The following is a 27,901-nucleotide window of genomic DNA, read 5'->3' on the forward strand; positions in this document are numbered from 1 at the left end:
ATATACTCCTATCAGGCATATCTTAGAGCATGATTTGGGTATTGGATTGTCTCCACAAATCTCTGTGCATTGTGAAGTTACATTAGGAGAAGGGCTTTTATCCTCCTCCCCGCCATGATCTGATGAGGGGTCTTTGATGGTCCACGGTGGAGGACCAGGATGTAGTGCGGACACATGTCGGTCGCTCTCACATTCATTGCATTTGATTACTGCCTTGCAGTTCTTTGCCAAGTGAACCGTCGAAGCACAGCACCTGTAGCACACACCGTTTTCTCTTAGCAGGGTTTGCCTTTCTTCTAGAGTCTTTGCTCTAAAACCACGGCAACGTCTCAGAGGATGAGGTTTGTTTTTATGTATAGGACACTGCTTTTCTACATCAATAGGTTCATTATCGGAATTTCTTGTGGAAAGAAATCCGATTGACGATGTTACACCCGTCTTGTGGGTAGACACAGCCATCCTTCTTTGCAATTGTCTTTTAACCAACGGCTCTGCTTTGATCTGGGTTGTACTGACTGCACTAATGCTAAAGCTAGGATCGTTTCGAGCACGTGCTTCCTGACAGACAAAGTTAGTAAGAAAGGAGAATGGAGGGAAGGTAACATTGTACTTCCTTTTGTACTCAGAACCCTGATAAATCCATTTTTCTTGAAGGTGGTAAGGCAGCTTCTCCACGATGGGATTGACTCCTCTGGAGGTGTCCAGATAAGAAAGTCCTGTCAAGTACCCTTCAGCTTTAGCAGACTGAATCTCGCTTAGCAGATCTCCGAGCTCTTGTAATTTCAGAGGATCTTGTTTATTGATTTTTGGAAATTTCTCAATTTTGTCAAAAAGTGCTTTCTCAACCACCTCAGGGGATCCAAACATCTCCTCTAAACGATCCCAAGCCATTTTAAGCCCTGCGTCAGGATACCTTATATTCACTGACCTGATGCGTCTCACATATTCTGATGAGCGACTGCCTAACCACTTAATCAATAAGTCCAACTGTTCACTGGAAGTGAGTTTGAGCCCACTGGTGGCATTTGAGAAAGAAGATTTCCAAGCCCAGTAGTTTTCTGGGTGATCGTCAAATTTTGTGAGCCCGGAACTAATGATCTCACGACGGGCGAGAAACCTTGCTAAATCACTCATTTCAACTTCTCCGTGGGAAGGAGACTGCATATGAGCGCCGGCATTGTATGTCTGTGGAAGGGGCCAGTAATTGACTGGACTGTACTTGGCAGACTGAGGCTTTTCAATCTTGATAGCGTTAGGCTTTGAGACTGAATCATTGACCTGTTCAACAAAATCAGGTGGCACACTCCTTTGAGAACTTTCCGTTAACTGGTTGTTTTCACTTTCGTAAATGTTTATGAAATCAACAGGTGGAGTGGCTAAACTTATTTCCTCAGGAGGAACAACAATGGAGTGATTTGAGTGCTGCTCCACATAATCACTGGTGCGCTGCACAGGGTCTGCAGCAGGAGCGATCGGGCTATGTGAACGATAACTGCCTTCCTCCATGCTCTCTACAGCCTCCTCTAATATTCTTGCCTCGGCCATAGCGGCAGCAGCCTCCTTTTCATGTTCTAACGCTGAAAGACTGCCTTCCATGCGAACTTTTTCTACTTTCATTTCAGTTTCTTTCTTGACATAATATGCACGTGTACGCTCTGCCTCAGCTCTAGCTCGTGCTTTAGCCGCAGCCATGCTAGCTGATGTCCTACTAGACCTTTTAGATGACGTTGTCGAACGTGTAACAACAGATCTAGTTTTCAGTATCTCCTCAATCTCTGATTTTCTCTCACCCTCCATGACATATAATGCATAGATATTACCTCACAGTTCAAGACTGAGATGATGCAGAAGAAATGAGATATGAGGAGATCATTCACTTGAGAGCAGACTCTGTAGCTTGAATGAAGAGATTCCGTCTTTCCATTGGATTGAAGCTTCGTCTTTTCACTATTCTGTCCCTGATGCAAGTAGGTTGCACTTCAACAGATAGTTAAACAGGATGAGGGTTGAAGAAAAAGTCGAAACCAAAGAAGTTCTTTTTCGGTGTTTTACTTTGAAATCTTCAGTCCCACAACGTAATTATTTGTGAAAAGACGATGGCCTCTTTGGCATGAAATAACAGAAGAATATAGCTTTTATCAGAGAGACATCTGCTGCTGCATCACTGCTGTTGTGAAGTGAAAACTAAGATGGCCACCACGACCTCTAACCTAAGTCACATGATGCATCTTAACCAATTAAATTAACCCAAAATTAAATGACTACTTAAATAGTCAGAACACACTGAGATTGGCATCTCTGGATCTGTGCTCGATTGGTTATCTAACTTGAATGAAAATTCCTACCAAGACAATTGGAAAGAGTCAGTCTCTGTACTCTGCACTCAGGGATTTTAGAGAAATGACCCAACCATGTATACGATTTCACACATTTTTGGACCTCACAGTAAATGTGCAGGTTTACTAGTATACAACATCAAATCTATGTGAAGAGGATCAAGGCGATATTTCTTGTGGACGCTTGGGCGTTGCTAATTCTCACATGTAATGACTTTTATCATATCAAGATCTTAGTGTGTTCTAGACCAACTTCATTTGGTGCAAGTATTCGATGTATCAGCATTCATAAATGTGGGGTGAATAACTGACTAAACGTTTTTAGAGCGAAACAGAAGTTCTTCACACCTCATCTGCAATGTCTGCAGAAATGGTGTAAACCACTGTTCCTCTTTAACAATACATCAAAGCACTCAAAAACCATTAGGCTTTGACTTTTTAGTTTCAACCATTTCACATTTATTCAATTGCACTGTTTATATATCTTATTATAGCAGCCATTATAGTTCTAAATCTACACATTTATTAAGTCCCCAGGGTGCAGTCAGAATTTGGTAAAACTGCTTTCTCTTTTTATGCTTCTTGGGCATGGAAGGAGCTGCAAAACACTATTAATAAAATTTTTTAAAAACACTCACCTCTTTGAATACCTTTTAAAGGTCTTTTACAAAAACATGTTGCTGTTTAACATGGATTTGCATACTTTTGTTATGTTTTTATTCATTCTATACACAGATGAGCCAAAACATTATGACCGGTCACATGGTGAAGCGAAAATCATTGACCATCTCATAACAAGGCCACATATTAAGGTTTGGGTTGATTAGATGTTAAGCAAACCATCAGTTCTTGTAATCAGTGTGTTGGATGCAGGAGAAATGGGCAGGAATAAAGATCTGAGTGACTTTGACAAGGGCCAGATTGTTATGGCAAGGCGTCTGGGTCAGAGGATCTCTGAAACGGCAAGGCTTGTGGTGTCGCTCCTGGTCAGCAGCAGTGGTGAGAATTTGCCAACAGCGGTCTGAGGAGGAACAAATCACAAACTGGCAACAGGGTGGGCACTCAAAAGACTCACCGATGCACGAGAGCAACAATGGCTATCCCGTTTTTTCCGAGCCAACATAACTACTGTGGCACAAGTCACACAAAATTTGAATGATGGTGAGGAATGTGTCACAACCACACTTTGCTGCATATGAGGCTGAGTACCCAACGGCCAACCAGAGTGCCTATGATGTCCCCTGCCGAAAACGGCACAATGGGCACGTGAGCGTCGGAATTGGACCTTGGAGCAGTGGATAGAGGTTGTGTGGTTTGATGAGTCCCATTTACGTTAACGACATTTACGTGTATATCGTTTACATCGGGAAGTGATGGCACCAGGATGCACTGGGGGATGAAAACAAGCCGGTGGAGGGAGTGTGATGCTCTGGTCAGTGTTCTGCTGAGAAACCCTGGGCCCGACCATTTATGCGGACGTCAATTTGACACGCGCCACATTGTTGCAGACCAGGTACACCCCTTCATGACAATGGTGTTCCCTAGTGGAAGTGGCCTCTTTCAGTGGGGTATGTACTCTGTCACACTGCACACATTGGGTCTCATTCATGAAACACGAGCAGAACAAATTTTTGTGTAAATCGTGTGTAAAGTGGTTCTGGCGTAAATTTTCGGATTCATTAAAATGTTCGTATTTTCCAAATGTTAGTTGGTACACAAGAAATCTACACCTGCTCCCAGCCACGCGTAAATAGTGCGCTTAACACCCGAACGTTTTGCTCATTAATAAGGCTGCATTTTAATTCACCTTAATCGGGTACATATTTAGACAGCATTTTGAAAAAATATTATATATAGTAATTACATACGTTTTTTCTTATTATGAGAGCCAGTAATAGCATCTGCGATGGCGGTCCTTCTCCAGTTTGAATGCTATTTTTTAATTAGTGAACTAATTCGTTTTTTGCTCTCAAGCTTAATGTCGAACCATTTTCTTCTCACTTCTGGGAATGTTCGATTAACAGATGAAACTCCATTAACTGCATCTGTAATATGCTGCCAAGCTTCCTTTTTTTAGGACCCGATACGCCACTATGTACGCTTGAAAATAAAATGTGGCGTTTTGAATAAACTTCTGATAATAAAACTTCAATTTCTGCATCTGAGATTTTTTTTTTTTCATTCGCATTCATGTCATAATATGATGCCCATATATAGTTGTCAGTCGGATTTAATGGGCGGGATTTATGATAATTGAGAATGAACGTGCACGCGCGTCCCATTTACGACTGATTGGAATTCATTAACACACACACACATTTCACTATCACATCTGATGTTTACGAAGTATTTGTGAATCAGGAGAAGAGTTTTCGTGAAGGTCTCTTTACGCGCAAATCACTCGCATATTTACTCGTATATTTACGAATGTTTCATGAATGAGACCCAATGTTCAGGAATGGTATAAGGAACATGATGAAGAACAGGGTGTTGCCCTGGCCTCCAAATTCCCCAGATTCTGTACATCTGTGGAATGTGCTCGACCAACAAGTTCGATCCACGGTGGCTCCACCTCGCAACTTACAGGACTTGATTGATCTGCTGCTAACATCCAGATACTAGATACCACAGGACAACTTCAGAGGCCTTGTAGAGTCCATGCCTCAACAAGTCAACGCTGTTTTGGCAGCATGTTGAGGAACAACAGCATATTAGTGGTCATAATGTTTTGGCTCATCTGTGTGTGTCAAACTGCAACCAGGTCATACGTTTTTATGCATTATATGTGTTTTAATGAGATTGTGAAATTGTTTTTGACTCCCTGGAAGATTTTGTATCTAAATGTAGCACAGCTTTTTATGTCAAAGTGCAATTCAAATCAAAATGCAATCAGATCGCCTTCCAAAGTCAAAATGACCCACCTTTGCCCATGAAGTACCTGCCAGGAGTTCGATAACAGATTTTTCACCTGGTATATTTAAAAAGGTCACTTGAAGTGACAGAAATAATACCTTGACTCTTTGCAGATTGATTATGCAGCTGATGTTTTTTTGAGGGATGAGGAACATGCTGACTCCTCCAGAGAGACGTATCTTTCTGCTCTGGTGGCTTATTACTTTATCCCTTCAGAACATCTACCTGAAGATCAATGTACGTCAGAAGAGACCAAACCACTCTGAGGGGAATTTCAATGTTTATTATTTCAGATATCATGACATTTTGATGTATTCAGCCCTTTTCTCCTACACAACAGTTTCATGCAAGCTAGAAACTTGAGGTAGCAACTATGTCCAATATTTTTCAAAGAAGACCTGAGAAGCCAAACAATAGCTTGATTTATTCAAAATGAAACTAATTAGGATTAAATAAGATTAAGATTTTAAATAATAATAAAAAACAATGTGTTTTGTTAAATGAAAAGGGCTCTGACAATCTTAAAATAAAATTGTTTTAGAGACAAGATATTTTTTCATCCGATCCTCAAGAACAATAAGGTTTCGCTATTGGTTTCATTCTGCCACTGATCATGGCAAAGAAAACTCGTTATGTGATTAGAATAATTTATTCTGAAGCTCACTTTCTGTTTTTTGTTCATCCAACCAGCCATCAAAACAGCCACGGTACCTCTGGCACACCAGAAATCCACTTTAAATTAGTACTCAGTCATATTTGACCAATTTATAATGAACAAACTTTGTTAAAGGCACAAATAGCAATTTGCGTTGTGGGACCATTGTGCATTTAAAATATATATATGCCACGCAGCATCAGATCTTGGTTTAGTCCCGATTGTGATCTAGGCCATGAACGCTTGCTGTGGAATGTGGGTTAACCCATTTACACCAGCAGCGTAGCCGAGTTCGACCCAGATGTTACATCAGTTGTAAAGTTCTTCGGTCTGACAGGCCTGTGATCTGAATACAAGCTTTACTGAGCAATGCAAGATGTGGTAATAACTCATACAAAAATAAAAAGTCTGTCATGTAAATTTTATCATTCCAAACTTGTATCATCTGCACATCACACAAAGGAAGAAAATGCCAAGTCATATAGACTAATGGAACGTTGGCATGTTGGTTTGTGTTCCTAAATGATGACAAATGTTTCATTTTTGGCTGAACTTTTTCTTTAACACACCATTGAATTGATTGCTAGGCTGTGTGGAGCGCACTGCTGCAGTAGGGCTTGATGATTTGCATTCTGTACTGCAATTTATGACCCGCGTACAGGTCACTGAGTGCAGCGGCAGTGAAGGGAGAAACTTGCAGTCTATCTTAAATGCCTGCCAAGCTGCATCTCAATGCTACTGCAGTCCCTGTGCCAAATTTGAACTCCCTGCCAAATTTTTACCGCCCTGCTACCTGGTTGCCTAATCCTAACCCCACCCTTACACCTAATCCTAAATCTGGCTGGGATTTGGCACAACACCAGCAAGTGGCGACACAGGGCCCCAGGGGTTTTCAATCGAAGAGTACACTCAAGATTTTTTTTTCTCCCATTAAAATTCTATTATTTTATATTCTTTATTGTTTTTACTTTATTTGAATGTTTTTATTTCAAATAAATGAATTGTTCACCCAAAATGACAATTGTATGAGCTGAAAACTCACCTCATACCAATCATACCAAACCCATGACTTAATTTCCTCTGTAAATAAGTAGGCTATTTTGAGGAATTGTCCTGATTACTTTTCCATGCAATTACAATGAATGTGGATTGATGCTTTCAAGCTTTAAATAAGGGCCCCATAATAGTATACACATAGTCTACAATGCATTATTCTTGTTCTTAAGCTGTCAAATCCCTAAAGTAAAATGTTAAAGGTGTGGTCACATTAGCGACATTTTGGTGAGATTTTGCATGCAAAAAAGCACATTGTCAGTAGTGTTGCAATGCCTGAAGCATAGTTTGCATATAGCCACAGAAGTCACTTTTAAACCAAGCAGCTTTCTGATGGTCAACTCGCCGAATTGGGGTTATGCGCAACAAACTTCCTTATTCTTTAACAGGTCGCATCACTTCTGGTTCGGGTCATTTATATGTGCTTTGTTAAATATAGAGCCGTTTTACTCAAGATACATTCAAAGGAACGAGCAAAGATGGGCATAACCGATGTCCATCGTATAGATTGATAGCCTAAAAGTTTTTTTGTTTTTTTTTACTTCTTCTAACTAACATTTAGATATTTAAATCGAATAAAACAGCAACGATAAAAAGATCTAGTTAGCGGATTACCTTAAAAGTCCATATTGTCGTCAATTCGAACTGCCACTTTCTCCGACCAGCGGATGCAATGGGAGAAGTTTCGCCCTCACACGGAACAATAGAAATTCTATTTTAAATTACTGGATATTTTTAATCTTAGAAAATAAATCACATAGAACATTGGTAGAAAACAGACATATAATATGAATCCATGACCATGACAGGACATTTTTGATGTTATATGGAATGTATAACAAAACACAATCAATGGTTGAAATTGCATTAACAAAACTCAAACAGTTGTGTAGGCCCTATATTCAGTATATGAGTTGGACTGGTCATTATCATGATAATATGATAAGATGTGATGGTTTCTCAGCCTCAGTGGTATTCTTCTATCCATGACTTGGCTCATGAATTTTAATAATAACGTAACGATACGTTAGATCACTATCCCTAAATGACTGGCTGAGAAGGAGCCGTAGCTACTGCTTGTGAATTTACGAATTCTACTATGGGGAAGGTTTGGGGTTATGAATATTAAATAGGTGGCATGAATGCCTGCATTATGTTACGAAGCAAGGTAGCCATATTAATATTCATTCGCTGCATTTTCACCATAGTACAACTGGTAATTTTGCGCACGGATGAAGTGCTGGGCTGCATCTAAAATTGCATATTTACCTACTATATAATTGGCGAAAAACAGTATGTGACTGTGTATGTCCGAATTCACAGTACTCAAAAAAGAGTATTTCCAAGGAGATTCTGAAGTGTGCATATTGATACTTTACTATCCCATGAGGCCACGGGAGAGGATTTGTGAATAGCGGTGACACTGTAGGTCATGTGATAAGGGCAACATGCCTACGTCCAGGTTATTCAGATTCAAACTATATAGAATGTACTTTTTTAGCGGTTGTGGAGTAATTACTACCCAGAAGACTAATTTTCAGCTGGTTCCTTCTAGATTTTCCTTGATTTAGGTGTAAAATAAAGCCTGTGTAAACATACTTTGTTTTGTTCTAGAATGTAAATTACACACACCCATAGTGAAAATACTCATTTTGAAGCTGTTGTATTCATTTTTGCAAATGTATGTTTCTAATAAGTAACTAGATAGGACAGCTTGGGGTGTGAGTGTGTGCAGTGTACATTGTAGAATAAAACGTGAAAGTATCGTAAAGTTGTGTTTACCACAGGTTTTATTTTACTCATAAACTGAAAAACCCATTTTTAACACCCAATAAGAAAATCTCGAAGGAACCAGCGGCAAATTAGGCTTCCGGGTTCTGACGTCATACCCGCAGCACAGTATTCCACCTCATCACCTGTCATTAATTCACCACTGCAATACACCGTATTCAGAGCAGCCATGACAGGTATGAAAGTGAGGCTGTGAGGGATAGACTTACCGTGTTTCCAATGGCATCTGCAGTAAAAAGCCCCTAGATCACTTATAATTTTCCACTGCTCATATTATCGGGAGGTTTCAAAATCATCTACAATACATTTAGGGCAACAAAATGCAAGTGCTGCATGTGACTCCCAGTAAAAGATTATTATTTTTATATATATAAATAGGTATAGTGTTAATATTAATGGGTCAAGTGTTGATGAAAAATATGCGTCTTCAGCCGTTTCTTGAAAATGGCTAAAGACTCAGCAGCTCGGGTTGAGTAAGACAGGTCATTCCACCAGCATGGAACAGTCAAGGTAAAGGTCCGTGAAAGTGATTTTGTGCCTCTTTTAGATGGCACCACAAGGTGCTGTTCACTTGCACACTGCAAGCTTCTCCAGGACACATATGTCTGAAGTAGTGAGTTTAGATATAGGGGTGCAGAGCCAGTGGTTGTTCAGGCAAACATCTACACATATAACATAGCTATTCAAACTTAAAAAGCAAGGTATCACCTCTACTGAAAAAAAGTTTATTTGACATTCTGCATGTTTAATTCATGAGAAGTGCTCTGAATTTGTTTTTCTGGGATGTTCTTGTCATTTCAGTGCACGGCTGTAAGAACTGAATATACTGTCCTATTTGGAGCATCAAGGTAAAATATCAACTTGATTCATCCTCAAACTGGTCTCAGTGTGGTAGCAGACCAAACCACCCAACTGGCATAAAACTGCACTACGTTGCACTGCAATAATGAAATAAACGATTTAAAGGTCTATGAGAGGCTGACCTAGCGATTGTCACCTTGTGCTTACTGGAAGTCTTGACCTCTAGCAGCTGTTTTTACGTCTTAAAATGTAAACTTGTTTATATAATCCCTAATCAGGTTACTTTTAATTACACAAGGCATTGTTTTGTTCTGTTGTTCTCCACTGAAAATGTTGAATGCAATTACTGGTACTGTAGGCCTCATGCCAAAATGGATGATTTTAAGCAAGTTAAAAACAGTGTTTTATTTGATACAGTTATCATACTGCACCCCCTGGTGTTTGAAAACTGCTGTTTTTAGAGCATATTAATTAGCTGTATTAGGCCATATACTTTACAAGAAACATGCTGCAGACTTTGAAACAGAGTTTTGTTTAAATAGAGTGAAATATATATATATTATCATGGTAAAATGTGGCCCCCACATGGTATGATAGAGTACATTTCTGCTGATCACTGAACTCTATTCACATCAATAGTAACAAGCCCTGTTCCTTACATGGTTTATCTGCATGCACTATAGGCAATGACATCACAAAACTTCCACAACAAGAATATTATTTCATAAATTACTACATAGGTCCATCCTTCATTTGTCAATTTTAAATGATTTATATAAATATTCTATTGAATCATTGAATGCCTTTGAGGCTTTGTTAACTGCTTCAAATGCCTCAGAAACTTTCCTAGTAGAAAATGACCAAAAAAAAAAAAAAAATTGTTGAAATGTATAAAAATGATGGGTTGAAATGTATTTTCAAACGTAGTCGTAGCTTTCAAACGGCATTATTTCTAATGTTATAGCCTACAGCTGTCGTGTTAAAATAGGATATGAATATGTTTGTACTCATAAATAACTGTTTTGTGCTGTCACTTGTACTACTAAACTAAAGACTTTTCAAGAACGGTTGTGATAAACATCTGACTTTAATCCTTAAATTAAAGTTTAATGGTTCAATACTGCATGAATGGGACTTAACCTGCTAACCAAAAAAAAAGAAAAGTGGAAAAGCAAACTGTTTAAAATTGCAAAACAGTGAATTTCGAAAATTGTGTCCCCAATGGAGGATCAGTTTTCTCAAAAGCTCACTCTAGATAAACTCATCTGGAAAACATATGAACAATAGGCCTATGTATAGGTTACAATTGATAATTGAATAATGATTATGATCCTGTGTACAGAAGCTGTACATTATTTCAGAAAGAAGACCTAAAATTATCTTTATGTCTCGCTTTGCCCAATTATAAGACCAGACAGTTTAGTAACACTGTTGGTGTGAGTCCCGCAGTCTTCTTCCTCTGCACTCTGCAGTTAGTAGGAACAGGAACCGGGGCTGTGGTATATTTCTGGCCACAGATCGCATGCACGACAAGGCAGCTCTTTTCCTGCCGTTTACATCTTCAAAAACTCATTTAAAAGGTTTTACACAAAACAACACTTGAAAATGATGAACATTTACAGGAGATGAAGACTGCAGTCATAAACGTTTGTTTGTTTTAGTTTAACATGAAGCGGGTCGCCTCAAGAGAGCAGACATATTTTGCTTGTGGAAGTAATGAATGAGTGACTTTTACAATGGCTCCAGTAGCCTAACTGAACATTTTGCAGATTCAGTCATATGCTTTTGTCCACTGTAAGTCCAGCATCATACTGCACCTTAAAGAAGACATCATGAACTTTTCTATTATCTCAAATGTTTGTGGGCGTGGTCATAATACTAAATAATTACATCATAATAACCATGGATTTATTTTCTCAAAATCATGTTTCTTATGCAATAAAAACAAAAAAAACAAAAACACTATTTATCTTGAAAAGTACGCTGGCAGGCAGCTCAATTTCAACGCACCATGCACCACAACATGCGTTTGAATCTGTAATCTACCATGATACTCGCCCAGCTTTCCTCTTAGATCATGCAGCGTCTGTTTACCGTAATCAAAGTAGAGGAGCGCAGTCAATATGCTGGAAAATCGAAATAGCATGCGCGACAAAAGTAGTGCATAACTGGATATAATAGGCAATAACCGAGTACCTACAATCTACTAAACGTTAAAGAGTTTTAAATTGATCGGGTCATTTATGCTCACCCCTCGACCTCAGTCCAAAACTACAAAACGTCGGATGCACAAACCCACTTACGGCTTTATCAAACTACTTTTATTGAATGTTGAAACGGCGTTTTGCCATGGCTTGTTTCTGGGTGATGTGCGCAGGACGTTTTCAAATTGGGGGCAAAATGGCGAAGTGGTCGTCTGAGGGAAGATCCTCTAATGTGCTTGTGGACTACTTTAACTCCCTGTGCGTCTTCACGGTGTAGATTACGGTACAACCTACTAAGGGGTGTATACATGCCCACGATGTGTTTCTCGAGAAAGGGGTAACTGTTGGTTTTTTAGGCAGTTGTTCTGGGAGACTTCTGTATATTTAACACTATTTTGGGGGGTGGGAAGAGGAAGAATGACAAAGGTCTTTCAACGGAGCGGTTGTAAACATGAACGGGTCCCTCTACATTTCGTTTTTCCAAGGTCAGCTGGAGTCCGCACTGGAGCAGGTTGTGCAGCTCGCCGTTCAGGAAATCACCAAGACTGTTGGGGCCACTTTGAATTCAATGCTATTGGAAACAGCCACCAAAGAGCAGGAAAATCAGCGTTTAAGGGCAACCCTTCAGTCTCGGGAGCTAGAATACAGAGGGAACGGGAAAAGCAATGCGTCTAAAAGAAAAACAGACGCGAACGATGGAACAAAGCAACACACCCCCAGTCAGAGCTCTGAATGTGGCGATCAGTCTGAAACGCTCAGGCGTGAGCAGAAAGGGCGAGCAGTTGGTAAGGCTAAAACTGTTTTTATTGAGTAGAAAATAACTAAATGCCTTTCATATATTGTACAATAACCTATGTTATTGAAGCGCTTATGTGTACAATGCAAATCTGACTCGATGGCTTGGTACGCAGTGACGAGGTTTATAAAAACAAGGGTAAACACCATTTTGAACGGAAGGAGGAAGTCATAATAAACTTAGTCCCTTAATTTTTTTTTTTTTTGCACCCATGAATTTCAATTCCCTAATTGTGGTTAAACGCCCCTTCAGAAACGTGGCACGAATTACCCAGTTGTTAAATCCAAACCATGCCCTGTTGGAAAATCCAGCTTTAGATGGTGTAGTTGGTTTCTTGCTGGCCATTAGCTGGTTTACCAGACATCATGTTTCAAAAACCAGCTTAAACTGTTTTCTTGCTGTTCCAAGATGGTCTACCGGCTTGCACCAAATTATGACCATCAGCTAGAAACCAGCAACCCTGATCTAAAAACATGACTAATAGTAAAAGCTGGATTTCAGTCTTATTTGTATGTCTAACTTATTTATTTTCTTGCTGAAGTTCAGATAGCAATTTAGATAAACTCATCCATAGAAGTCGTTTAAGTTAAGGGGCTGTTTTTAAAACCAAATCCTCTGTGGAAGGAAGTGTGCAAGTCTGCAGAATTGTTCTAAGTAGACTAAAGGGAACAACAAGCCATTGTTTTAGACAGAATGTTTTGTCTTTGTTGAGTGGAATCGTATAATTTAAGGAAGTTTTTGATGTCTGGTCTTTGAAATGAATCTTTCGTAGCAGTCCTCAGGCCTGTGTGGGCATGTACACATCAGACAGTTTGATGTTTGGAGTGTGGATGACTTGTTATGACTGCTGCCAATGGCTGGTTTGGGTGATGACGCTTCTGTCGTTGAGCTGCTCCTTAGCGCTGCTTTTCATACTGCGGTGACGGTAGCCATGGGGAGGGTGTCCTTGCCTTTCATTTTAGCCAATGGATGTGGTTAGAAGAAGCCACACCTTCCAGACCCTGCGGAGGGTATCCATGGTTGGGGTTTGGGGTTTGGGGGGGGGGGGGGGGGGGGGGGGGGGGGGGGGGTTTATCATGAGAGTCTTCATTCTACAAAAGCAGGGGCTGCGGCCAAATTACAAAGGAGCCCAATGATACGCTTTGCATGTCAACATGCTATGGTAATGCATATGTTTTTTTCAACAATGCCCATTTAATTTCTTTGATATAGATACACCACTAGACTAGAGTCAAATATCAGATATTTCCATTTACCTTACCATACAGTTCAAAATTGCATTTGAATAGGTAAATCTTTATTTTCAATTGCGGCTTTCTTAAAGTCAACATCAGGACTCAACAGTAAGCATTACTGTCAGTGTGAGATCATTCTAGGCCATTTGAAACCACTGCTTTGTTGCTTGTCACTGAAAAACTTTATATGCCTTGCTGACATAATCTGATGTATTTTGTGATTGTTGCAAATTCAAAATCTGCAGACAATGCAAGAATGACTGGTGACAGTTTTGGGAGCATCAGAAAAGGAATGTTTAAAAAAAAACTACAAACCAATTAGTAATATTTTGCAGTGTTTGCTATCGTTTTCCTTCAAAATGAATTTATGGAGTTACATTAGCTGTGTAATTTGCAGCCTGTTTTATAATCTTTTTGTAAAGACATATGTTTGTGAAGAGAACTGAAAACTTAAGAAAACATAACATTTAATGAAAAAAAGATATATTTATAGCAAATATAAAAGTGCATTGCAAAAATTAAAATTGATCAGGTTTTGTTTTATTTTTAGAAATGTATTTTTATATTTGCTAGAAATAATATTGTGTTAAATATCTTAAATTGTAATACTTTTTTGTTTGGTCATCTGTAAAAAATCTAAAAATCTGTAATTGTTGAGCCCTGAAAATTAAATCAAAATGGATTTTAATGCCCTTTTTTAATGCTCGTGAATAATTAATTAGTTCTCATTATTCCAAAGAAATAAAAGCCTCTGAAACTACTTTTTTATTTTTTATTGATGTCACAGAGTGCTCTTACTTTTCAGGCTGTGTTCACTCTTGGTATGTTTAGTTCGATTAAAGCAAACCCTGGTGCGATTGCTCTGTTAGTGCAGTTCATTTGAATTTGTGTGTGTAATGGAGGGATTCCTGCCACTGTTTTGACTCCTTTACACATTTTATAAGCTCTTCACGAGTTCTCAGCTGGGCAAAATACCATCATATGAAGGCTACGCACACACAACGAGTGCATTTAGCCCAAAACACAGCATTGTTTTGGATGTTTGATAAGTTCTGTCGCGAAATGTACATAATAAAAGCTGACCAATCAGGTTGTAAACGTATCCTTGTGCCTTTATTTTCAGCGTCTTTAGGTTCTGTGTTAAAATGCCAATGTTAAGACCAGGACTAAATATGTTTTTTTTGGTCCGCACCAAGCAAATTGAACTACAAGTGCGAACACACCCTCAGCTTCTGTCATATAAGCCCTGTTTATGCCTGGCATTAAGAAGCATTTTCGTCACTCTGATCACAAGTGGACAACGCTAAATACAGGTGTAAACGGGGTCTAAAACAGTTTGAGCTTGTCCACTTTAGACCACTTCCAAATGTAAAGTGATTGAAAGTGGACAAAAGAGACAGATTAAAACACCAAGTGTAAATGGGTGTGTGTATCCCTCGTCTACTTGTGATCCGATTGACCTAAATGCATCTTAATATCAAGTATATAAACAGGGCCTATAGACCAGTTTGCATGATCCATCCAATTGCCAAAGGATCAAGTCAAGTCATGTACTACTTTTCTTTTTCTTGAATATCCGGTTTCATTTTGCTATTCATCACATTACAGAAGTAAACTGGTTTGTGAATGATATTTCATGTTGTCTAGAATATGTTGCAGATTTTCATCATTAGTGTGAGCTGTGGTGTCAAATTACATAGGGTTTAAGAATTAAGTAAATCTTCTTAGCCAACATAGTTTGATATCGAAAGCTAATGATTTAATAGTTTAATGATCAAACATGTATGTATTCTATATTGACTTCAATCACTAGTTTTATTGTAATTGTTTTTTTGTGATTGTGTGTGTTTCTACAGGTCCTTCTAAAAAAATTAGCATATTGTGATAAAGTTCATTATTTTCCATAATGTAATGATAAAAATTAAACTTTCATATATTTTAGATTCAGTGCACACCAACTGAAATATTTCAGGTCTTTTATTGTTTTAATACTGATGATTTTGGCATACAGCTCATGAAAACCCAAAATTCCTGTCTCAAAAAATTAGCATATCATGAAAAGGGTCTCTAAACAAGCTATTAACCTAATCATCTGAATCAACTAATTAACTCTAAACACCTGCAAAAGATTCCTGAGGCTTTTAAAAACTCCCAGCCTGTTTCATTACTCAAAACCGCAATCATGGGTAAGACTGCCGACCTGACTGCTGTCCAGAAGGCCATCATTGACACCCTCAAGCAAGAGGGTAAGACAGAAAGAAATTTCTGAACAAATAGGCTGTTCCCAGAGTGCTGTATCAAGGCACCTCAGTGGGAAGTCTGTGGGAATGAAAAAGTGTGGCAAAAAACGCTGCACAACGAGAAGAGGATCACAGGAGATTTTGGAGCACTTCATGCTTCCATCTGCTGAAAAGCTTTATGGAGATGAAGATTTCATTTTTCAGCACGACCTGGCACCTGCTCACAGTGCCAAAACCACTGGTAAATGGTTTACTGACCATGGTATTACTGTGCTCAATTGGCCTGCCAACTCTCCTGACCTGAACCTGTGGGATATTGTGAAGAGAAAGTTGAGAGACGCAAGACCCAACACTCTGGATGAGCTTAAGGCAGCTATCGAAGCATCCTGGGCCTCCATAACACCTCAGCAGTGCCACAGGCTGATTGCCTCCATGCCACGCCGCATTGAAGCAGTCATTTCTGCAAAAGGATTCCCGACCAAGTATTGACTATTGAGTGCATAACTGAACATAATTATTTGAAGGTTGACTTTTTTTTTGTATTAAAAACACTTCTTTTATTGGTCGGATAAAATATGCTAATTTTTTGAGACAGGAATTTTGGGTTTTCATGAGCTGTATGCCAAAATCATCAGTATTAAAACAATAAAAGACCTGAAATATTTCAGTTGGTGTGCAATGAATCTAAAATATATGAAAGTTTAATTTTTATCATTACATTATGGAAAATAATGAACTTTATCACAATATGCTAATTTTTTGAGAAGGACCTGTATGTTGCTGAAGTTTCGATTAGACTACCTGATAATTATCTCATACAATTAACATCTACCCTGCACTGCAGTACTGAAGGATTTGGGTACAGTTACACAAAGTGTTTAGTAGTTGGTGATGTCTCTTTGTAAAGAAACACTACGTGCCTATAGACTGAACACGTAATATGCATGCACATGACGTCACCGTTTCCTCAAATTCAATAGCGTTATCATTTTAAGAAACGTGCATTTTGAAACCCGTTTTCAAAGGTTTGCGTTTGCAGGCCCCCAAACTGCCGTTGTTATGCCGTATGTTATTATATACCACTCAATTATATACAGAAATAACCCTGCTCCATCTCTCCATCTCCATTGAGAGAAACCCTTTGGTAGTGACATTCTTCTTAGATTGCTTTAAAATCTTGACAGTGTAATGTGAGGCTTTAAATCTGAACTTTTGCTTGCTGAGAGTAAGGAGGGAAGCAAATTGGTGTGATTCTCATAAATGTCAGCCAGCGGTCTTATTTGGTGCAGTTCGCTGCGGTGTGTGGATGGTGCAGAGAGAGATTGGAGGGTTTATTCGCAGTAACTACCTGCTTGTGTCATAAGAACCTCACCGTATAGATTTTTTCTAAGTAAATATATCATGATGTCCCCCATTTTGTCTCCATTTTTAAGGTCAGTTAAAATCTGTTATGGAAAGAGTGCTGGAATTTGCCGTTTGTGAGCTGACCAAAATTGTGGAAGACAGCTTTGACGACCTGCTCTTGGAGTTCACCAAGAAGGAGCGGGAAAACCAGATACTGAAAGACCAGCTACAGGAAAAGAACATGGTGGCAACCAGTGACGTGGTTGCTGTGGTACTGGAAGACTTTGAAAATGACTCCGCCTCTCCAAGCAGTTCCAAAGTAGAAAAGCAAGAGTCGAAAGGCCTTCAGGACCAATCACCCAAAAAAGGGTGGGAAAAGGATCAAACTGAGCCCACCAATGGTACAAAGTTCAAAAAGACATCATTTGTATGACATGGACATTATAAATGTCTTTAGTGTCAATTTAAAGCATGCTTGCTAATTAAAAGTGTTTTTTTTTAACATACAGAAGTGTAAAGTTGGATTGAATTGCTTCGTTTTTGTTTAGAACAATGTGGGAAGAATTTAATCCAAATGAATTGTGCCTGCTGATAACATTGTTTATTTGCATGCGAGTTCTGCGTTGTTTTAGCACACGGTTCACTAAAAGAATTATGAAAACCAGGTAACTGTAGAAATGCAATTTGTTTGGTGCAGTTGAACTGTCCTTCAGATCAGTTCTGAGAGCTAAGTTGCGGAGGATTCAGCCGACTTCCCTGACAGTAATACTTTACTGTAACTGAATGTCAATGTAACAGTGTTCCTACATTGTGAATGGATATCAGGCTGGATATGCAGCTGTTTTGGCATCATTTTCTTGTGATTTGACGAATTCTAGCTCCCACGATCAATAGAAAAATGCACATAAACGTCTCTTAAGTTCAAAAACAGCAACACACCAAAACTGAATTTCCCCTGTTATTAACACATTATTTTGGCACGCCTCAGTTGTTCAACAGTGGACAGACCAGAAACAAAAATACTTTGTTTTGCCATCTGTTCTTTGGGTTTCATTTTGAATTCTATTTTTAAGCTCTTATGTAAAAACAAAGCAGACCTGGCCAACAATTCGTCCCAAGATTGCTCACTTTATACATCTTCAGACAGATATTGCCTGTATTGCAGGTAATTAGTGAATAAGGGCCTGTTTACACCTGGTCACTTCATGCGTTTTTACTGATCAGATAGCTAACTGATTTATCAAAACAATTCCATTTACAGAGATCTTTATTTCCCGCGCTATATGCAGATTTAATGGAGTTCACGTCACCGAAAGCAACAGATACAAGCTGCATTTTATTGATCATCAGCTCATTTCAAAATCAAAGACCGCAATAGGAGAGAGTAGCAACAGCACTGATCCGATCACAGAAAACGCATGAAGTGGCCAGGTGTAAACCGCCCCAGACCCAATTGCTTGTGCTGAAACATGATTTTGTTTTTCGGTTACTCTAACAATTTAATTCTAACTTGTAATTCTAAGTTGTTGCTTTTTAAAATCACTTTGCGAAATGTCCCAGGTATTTAAAAGCGATTTCTACATTATTTACAAATGAAATGCAACTAAACTCCTCTGGATCCTTGTTTGCTAAATCAGCATGCAAAGTTCATTTGAGCCAGTGTATAACCCTAATTATGAGCTTGTTTTTAAATGGAGTAAATTAAGCTTAAAAGTAAGTCATTGTTCTTCATTTCCTCCTTAATTAATTAATTTTTTTTCCCTCAACAGAACCAGACAAGCAGACTGTCATTACAGTGGCTCAAGACTGGGTGCCCATCCTGGACAAAGTCTTTGGGCAGAAGTGGTGCAGTGACTTCTGGCAAATCAAAGAGGTCACCACCAGTATGGAGGAGCGCACCGAGCTGAGCTCGGGCTCGGTAACTAACATGGACAGCCTAATCAGAGAGACGCTCATGCCGTCTTGCTTGGCCACTCAAAGGAAACTGGAGCTTGAGGTGGGGCAGCCGCCCTGGTTGCAGGTAGACGATATGGAGGTCGTTTCTCTATCCTCAAACACACAAGGCGTTCCTGTTGTCAGCTCCACAGGTAGGCGGCGCTGTGCTGATGATCTAGTGCGGTTATAATTTAAAAGCAGACTGTTACGTTCCACCCAGACTAGAATAGGGGAAGCAACATTAAAGATAATAATAACTAAAGTATTAACATTAGAGGTGGGCATAGATAATTTTTTTTTAATCTAGATTAATATTGAAATTAATCTAGATTAATCTAGATTAAAATGGCTCATTTGAATTCTCCCGAAGGCATTCAGAATATGTGTGCTACCCAAATAATGACTAAAAGTAAGTCTTTGAGAATAGTTTGCCTCGCGTAGGGATGTGCATTTCTGCCAAAAATGCCATTCGACAATCGAGGAGCAAAAGTCGAATATCGTAAAAAAAAAACCCGCAATGACAGAAAGGGAGGCCAATTTCATCTTTAGCGATTTGTCATCAAACAAACTGTTTATTAATTGAACAAGTAACATGTTTTCGTCCCTTTTTTTAACATGGTAGGCTAATTGGAAGAAGAAAAAAACAATACGCACGACAGTCCGTTTTTGCATCGCCAATGCTCGTTAGATCAAAAAATAATGTCATCATATGTCATAAGAATTTTATGTGAACCTGCCTTGTTACTGCAATAGCCTCATTTTTAAACAAATTAGTTTCAATCAATGTAAACTATTCGTGTGATTATGCCACTGCGCAATACACGCGCAATACACACACAATGTATTACCTGAATGAAATGAAATCGAATGTATCGTCCTGTGGAATCATTCATTCACAGACAGCTTACGAAGATGTTCAACTAATAAAGATCTTCATCGCTGGCAAAAATATGATGCATTTGCAGATTTTCATTCACTAGACTAGACAGTAGATCGGCCACTTCATCCAACGCTCTTGATGCTCTTAAATCTTCCTGTTTCGACTCCGAGTGTGAATTTAAAGCGCTTCAGACGATTCAGTGCGCGAGGAACTGAACAGATCAACTGATTCGCGAACCGATTTAGACAGATCATCTGACAACTTGTTTGAAGTCTTTGAACAGAATCGACTCAAAAGAGTGATTCATTTGTAAATGAGCATCGCTCATGCCCATGCAAAGGACACAGCGCGCTTGGAATAAACTCATTTAACAACGTATTGCATTAAAATAAAGTAACGAGAGGAACGTCGCCCAACGTAAGTAAAAGTACTCCTTGTGTCCCTGACAGGAAAATACCCTACTGCGCGATCTGTGACAGTAGGCGCGGCGTCATACTACACATTAGAATTGCGCGAAAATATAACGATATTCAAAAAAGCTATTTATGATCCCAACCCAACTTTGATTAACGGCGATTTTTTTTTTATCGCCCGATAAGAGTCTCACGTTAACGCAGCACGTTAACGCCGATAACGGCCCAGCACTAATTAACATACAACAAGTTTGGCTCCAAAAGCTACCAAAAACAACAGAAATGTGGTACAACAAGGTTTATTGGTGTAACACAAGTATAGGAAGTGTTAAATAACTTCAGGAGTGGGGAAAGCCAAAAAAACCCTCCAACTATAGGGACCCAATCTACACTTACCTTAAAGGGTTAGTTCACCCAAAAATGAAAATTCTGTCAGTAATTACTCACCCTCATGTTGTTCCAACCCCGTAAGACCTTCGTTCATCTTCGGAACACGAATTAAGATATTTTTGATTAAATCTGAGAGCTGGATCACTCCTCCATATAGGCTTCTTCAGGGATTGAACTTGCCGGCCTCGAAAAGTTATTAAAGACATCGTTAAAATAGTCCAAGTGACTACAGTGGCTCAATCTTAAGTTTATCAAGCGACGAGACGACTTTATTTCAACTATTCATTTCCTTCTCTTTGGGCCTCTAGTCAGTTAACGTAGTGTGATTCCGTAGAGCTACGACACACGTAGGCTCACTATTGGCCGACGCTGGTCATGTGCGTGATGCGTGTGACGTACAACAACAGAAGCTTACGCTGTTACACTAGTTAACTGACTCGAGCCCCACAGAGAAGGAAATGAATAGTTGAAATAAAGTCGTTAATTTTGTTGTTTTTTTGCGCACAAAAAGTATTCTCGTCGCTTGATAAACTTAAGATTGAGCCACTGTAGTCACTTGGACTATTTTAACGATGGCTTTAATAACTTTTCGAGGCCGGCAAGTTCAATCCCTGAAGAAGCCTATGGACTAGTATGGAGGAGTGATCCAGCTCTCAGATTTCATCAAAAATATCTTAATTCGTGTTCCGAAGATGAACAAAGGTCTTACGGGGTTGGAACAACATGAGGGCGAGTAATTACTGACAGAATTTTCCTTTTTGGGTGAACTAACCCTTTAAGGAAAGAAAAAGGAAAGAAACAACAAAATGGTTCCCTGACTCCCTCTCTACTTTAAACAGGAGAAAAGCATAGCATTACAAAAATAAAAATGGCAAGGGAGTGGGTGCCATTTTTATTCCTGTTCCATGTTTCAAGTCGCTCTCTTTTTCTCTCAGGCGACAACTCTCAAATCAGATCCCCGTCTATGTTGCAAAGACTCCTGACGCTTCCATCCCAGCTGCTCGAGGATGACGAAGAGTCCATGGATGCTGTTCCCAGTCAAGAAGTGTCCGTGGACCCAGCTGATTCGCAAGTCGGCAAAGGTTCAAAGAGTAACCAGGCGAATAAGAAAAAAGAAAAAGTGGAGGATGAAAATGAGGTGGACGACGAAGATGACGACGAGACGATGGGCAGGTGCGAGTCCTCCAAGCCCAAAGGTAGGAGGAAATCCCATGCTTGCAAAGAGTGTGGCAGAAAGTTCAGCCGACCGCATCTTCTCAGAGCTCACCGGCAAACGCACGAGGAGGCGCTCAACCAATGCCCAGAATGTGGGAAGAGTTTCTCCCAGTCTTCAAGGCTTCAGGCTCACTTACGGACGCACACGGACAAAACAATATGAGAGCGTGTAGATGGAGCAAATTCAGGGGAAATTTAGCAAATGGAAAGGGATGTTTTCAAATGTTTGTTGCTTTTCAGAGTCAGACTTGCAAATTCATTTCAAGTAGGGATGCTCCGATCAGGATTTTTTGCAGCCGATACCGACTACCGATTGATATCATTATCAGCAGATCCTGATCATTTAAGCTTTATAGAAGTGATATGTACGCTCTCTGTTGACTGTCATTGTTAACTTTTTTTTTTTTCAGATAAAGTAATACCACAGATGTTGCCTTGGTTATATTATTTATAGTAATTGATTTAATTGAGAATCAAATAAATAAGCACAACAAATATTGATTTGAACATTTTGATAGGCCATTTTAAAAACATCTTACTCAAAACACCATCCATATTAAGATACTTTGGCTTAATAAAGAGCCTACAAGACTTTTATAACTGAACATAATTGCAGGCTGTCGGTCAGTGCAGTTACATTGTTGCTCCACAAGATGTTGTAATTATTTTAACTTTGAGCGCCACTTTACAAAGCTTAATCGATTAGCAACGATTCACCTGGGTCACTCTGAAGCTGAAGTTTCTCTTCAGTGGCGTTAATTCAGTGCATTGAACAGAGCTGACGCCAGTCATGGGAAATCCCCTTAAAAAGTTGAAAGGATACTACGACAAAGATATCGCTTTCATCTTCTGGCAACTGATGGCAAACTGATTTTTTCAAGAATATATTATTTGACCCGAAGAAGGACAAATCCTCAGTTTTCCTGTCGCTGTCTTTTCTGTGTGTGTGTGTGTGTGTGTGGAGGATCTGCCTCAGACACCGAGAGCCGACGACAGAGGCAGCGAATCAGGTTCGTTATAGACCTTATTCACAGCAGCATCATCTTGGATTTTTATGAATGAAAGCCAGGCTGTGAGGGATAGACATACATCTCTTCAGTGGGTTGTACTACTATTTATTTTTGTTTTTGAATTGTTCTACTGACGAAAAACTGCAAAAATATCGGTAATACTTTACTTGAAGGGGTGTGCATAAGACTGACATGACACCTTCATAACCATGACATGACATATGTCATGAATATGAAGTAGGGTTTATGCATGTTTATGACAACTGTCATTAAGTGTCTTTCGCTCAATAAGGACATTTTGAATGCAAAAATGACATTGTTTAAGATGTCTTTGTTATGACATCTTGACATAAACCATAACATCATAACCTAGTGTCTTTGTCATGACAACTTGACATTAAATTAAATTAAACTGTAATGTGGTTGGTTTTGACACTGGCTGTCATGAGGCCATTATAACTGTCATGAATATTTTTCGTGACCTCAACTACAGTGGTACAAATTGAATTTGTCATTAAAAAGTTATAATGGCTTCATGACAGCCAATGTCAAAACCAACCAACTGACAGTTTAATGTAATGTTAACCAGTAAAGCTAAGTGGTTTCTTAAGTTTGATAATTGATCTGTTATTTCATGTTTATGACATATTTATGACAGGTTGTGTTGTCTTAGTAATGTCAAGTTGTCATGACAAAGACACTGACAGGTTATGATGTATTGGTTTATGTCAAGGTGTCATAACAAAGACATCTCAAACAATGCCATATTTGCATTAAAAATGTCATTATTGAGCGAATGACACTTAATGACAGTTGTCATAAACATGCATACAACTTCCTTCATATTCATAACATGTGTCATGTCATGATTATGAAGGTGTCATGTTAGTCTTATGCACACCCCTTCAAGTAAAGTGTTACCAAAATATCTTTCTGAGAAATTAATAGACAAACAACTCCCGCTAATATGAGCAGTGGAACATTATAAGTGATCTAGGGGCTTTTTACAGCGGACGCCGTTGAAACCACGGTAAGTCTATCCCTCACAGCCTCACTTTCATACCTGTCATGTCTGCTCTGAATACGGTCTGTTAAACCCTTTAGCCAATGTTCCTACACGTGATATTTCTTTAGAACAGGACTGCAGGTGACTGCGGCGCTAAAGTTTGACGTCATCGCGTGCTTTACGCCATCAAATTGGGATCGGTTTGTGAGATCGGATCTGCGGCCGATCTATCGGAGCATCCCTAGTTTCAAGTACTGAAGGAAGTCCAAAAAACTCGTAGCCTGTTTTGCTAGTTGAAAGGTACTCGGACATAAATGGATTTGTCATCTGACATGATTTAAAATGTTTGTTTTTTCCCCCTTCGTTTTGGTTCCCTAATTTTGGGGAAAATTGGAAGAAACAAATACCATTAACAAGCTGTTTACACAGTGTAAATATCAGAGTAGGGCTATATTGACATAACAATAAGGATTGAAGAATTTCCTTTTTCCATTTGGTGTAATCTTTTCATAATACAAGTTTTAAAGGAGCCGTATGTAAGATTGTGGCCAAAACAGGTACTGCAATCACTTTCAAATTACTGACTCGAGGTTGCCAAATATGCTGCAGGATCCGATTCCGACACGTTTGTAGCTGTGGCTGTGGTAACTAGAGCAGATCTGGCAACCCGGATGCCGCAACACTACTGACTTCGTGATTGGTAGATGGTGGAGGGTGGAGCATCAGACCAAAACACAACATGACAACATCAACATCAGTTGAGGGCTGCAAATTCACTTTTTAAATGACAATATCCTGGCCGGACTACTGTTGTCAGTGATATAAGTATTTGAAATGAACATGATTTCTTAATGTCTAGTGACATATCAGGGGAAATTTATGATTAATTGAAATAAATTTCTTACATACAGCTCCTTTAAAAGATCTTAAAACTTTGTAAATATTTCATACGTTACATGAAACTATCATGGAAAAGGAAAGGAGAGCAGTTGCTAGATCCCTTGCAGCATTGTGGTCTTGTTTTTTTTTTTTTTTACAAACTTTTTAAATGTGTAAAAATGAACAAGAGATAGTGTAATGCGTCTCCTGCGATCAAATCGACCATCTTTTCCTTACTGACTTATTACTCAACATGAAATACCTCTTATGTTCAGATGCCATACTGGATTTTTTTTTATATAATTAAGGTTTTGACTTGTATGTCCGATTCTAAAAAAAAATTCTTTAACCTTTCATCATGGATAGAGGATGGCTTACAGTTTTCGACTTGAAGTTGCACAATTGTCATCATTGCATGACATGCACAACCAAGAAGCTGTCTTCAAGAGGCAAGGAGTCTAAGGAGGAAGTTGGTGTTAGGACAAGAAAAGTGCTTTGAAATGGTTATTGGAAAGAAACTTGAAGTTCCCAACCCTTCATATTCTTGTTTCAGTGACTATAAGCGGATCTGACTTTCCCAGTATCCTCAACTAGAGTAGCGTCTTCCTGTACTGGTTACGTTGTAGTGTTTGCATGGCTCTACATCTTGAACTTTGAGAAAGGCTCAGTTGCTGGTTGTGATATTTGGTTTTCCCAGCGTTCTGTGGCATACATCGAAATATGGAGTCTTCCTTATGGAAGCTGTTATCTACAGTTTTCAGAGAGGCAGACGAACCCTGCACTTACAATTTATGCCCTATATCGAAGGGAACACTAACAGCGAAGTCCTACTTGTTACGCACATTCCCTGAAGATTTACAATATCATCTTTGTTGGTAATAAGCATGATGGGAAAAAAGTACAAGGTGTTACTGTTACTTCTTGGATCAATACCTCATCGATGGGACCATATACTTTGGGACTTCTGCGATATCAGGAGTTAAGGTCCTGTTCGAAAGAAACGTTTACAAATGGAACGGGACTTGCTGTTGGCCTACTTATTATTTGATTGTGCATTTAAAAATGTGGCTTCTTTTGTTTAACGCTACCTAATATCTCTGTAGGAAGGTACCAAGAACTTGCGACCCAAAGATTACAATGAAGGGAACCTTATTTGAACATACATGCTCTTAAAAGATTGTAATTTGTTTAGTTTTTTTTTTCCATTATGGGCCATTACATGTTATATAATGAACCCTAAGGCCCTGTCCCAAATGGCACACTTCATATGCTCTTGTGAACTTACAATGGCTGCTGCGTGCGCATGTCAGTTTAGTCCACATTACGTCACAAAAGTGACTCGGAGGAAGATTGCAAGGGCTTAGGGTTCCATTTATGGGACAGGGTCTAAGCTTATTTTCGAGTTTATAAAGTATCTTAATGTGTGTTACACTTGGCAAGTTTGGTTCGGAAAGAAAACCCAACCCTGGTGCGATTGCTCTGTTAGTGCAGTTGATTTGAATAAGTGTGAACGCTGCAATCTGAACTCTGGTGTGCCTCAAAGAAACAGACCGAGACCTCTGAAAAGATGGGTCTCGCTCCGCTTCCAAACGAACTCTGGTGCGGTTCAAATGAAATTTGAACGCAACATGGACCAAAGAGACCAGGTGAACGCTAAGCGGACCAGGACTAAATGTGTTTTTTTTTCGTCCGAACCAAGCTACAAGTGTGAACGCACACTTAACTTCATTAGTAAACTATAATGAAGAACATCATCTGTCGCTAGTGCCTAGATTTAACCGTTTTCAATAAGCTAATTAATTCATTGTTTAGCACCATGCCTTTGCTAAGATCTTACCAGAACTCCTCCTTTCTCGTGCTTAGTGCTTTCATCTGAACAGTCAACTATAGATATTGTAGTAGTTCTCTTTATCCATGTTACTGCTAGTCAGATGATCTGACTTCTGTGTAATTAAGATTGTTAAAAAAAACGTTGCTTGTTCCATCGATGCAGGAGAACAATACTGGAAAGGGATAGTTCACCCAAAAATGAAATTACTCAGACATTAATCAAAATATTTAATGTTCCACACAAGAAAGTAAGTCATACAGGTTTGGAACAACATGAGGGTGAGTAAATTATTACAGATTTGACGTTTTTGGGTGAATTATAGTTGTTTGATCCAAATGACTGAACAGGGTCTGGTGATATTGGTATATTTCCATTTGTTCTGGGTTACAATAAGCAATTTAAATGAATATTGAAGGACTAGAATTTTGCATTTAATTGAATGCAGTGAAATGGCCCCATGTACACCCATCTATTTATCAACATGAATTAAAGAAACTGCGCATGTAAAATATATTTGGGGTGCAGCTGTTTATTCTGTTAGTAATGGCAAATGTGTGATGCAGTCTCTTGTAAAAAAAAAACATTGCAAATGTGCAGTATGTACGTAGTGCCTAAAATAGTTTGTGTGTGCGTGTCTGCAGTCGCTGACTTTCCATAAGTTGATCATGATGATAATAACTCTATTGACCAGCATTGATATCCTGTAAGAATGCTTTTACCTGTTCATTTTTGTATCCTTTTTTATGAAGCAAAATCAACGGTAACCTTATGCCAAACAGTCAGAAAATTGAGTTCTAAGAGCTTTGCAGTCATTCATTCTCCCAGAGAACTGCATTATTCTTACAAACTACTTGAGCATTTTGATGTTTTGTTTTATGTTTTGCATGATGACTCCTTTTTTATCTGTTTTATTAAGAATCTGTATTGCGTTGTATTGAAAAGAACTCTTCTTCAGACCAATTGGATCAACTCTT

The 27,901-nt window shown here is 39.0% G+C and overlaps 1 protein-coding gene across 6 annotated transcripts in view; it reads left to right on the plus strand.

The window, feature by feature from the left end:
• The window catches only part of si:dkeyp-113d7.10 (myoneurin), a 99,292-nt gene that overhangs the window by 56,045 nt on the left and 15,346 nt on the right, over nt 1-27,901 (plus strand). Inside the window, exons 1-5 of one of the 6 annotated variants that reach the window (XM_056257804.1) lie at nt 9,554-9,596; nt 12,239-12,538; nt 17,458-17,769; nt 19,138-19,455; nt 21,922-22,629. In XM_056257804.1, the coding sequence (XP_056113779.1) occupies nt 12,322-12,538; nt 17,458-17,769; nt 19,138-19,455; nt 21,922-22,364 (1,290 nt within the window). In that variant the 5' untranslated portion in view covers nt 9,554-9,596; nt 12,239-12,321 and the 3' untranslated portion in view covers nt 22,365-22,629. Of the gene's footprint in view, nt 1-9,553; nt 9,597-12,096; nt 12,539-17,457; nt 17,770-19,137; nt 19,456-21,921; nt 22,630-27,901 lie in introns of those variants that run through there. The other 5 variants (XM_056257803.1, XM_056257801.1, XM_056257800.1 and 2 more) reach the window with 5 other exon arrangements.

This window comes from Rhinichthys klamathensis, unplaced genomic scaffold (genome assembly GCF_029890125.1).
Source record: "Rhinichthys klamathensis goyatoka isolate OS25496 unplaced genomic scaffold, OSU_Roscu_1.1 h1tg000144l_1, whole genome shotgun sequence".
Classification (NCBI taxonomy): domain Eukaryota; kingdom Metazoa; phylum Chordata; class Actinopteri; order Cypriniformes; family Leuciscidae; genus Rhinichthys; species Rhinichthys klamathensis.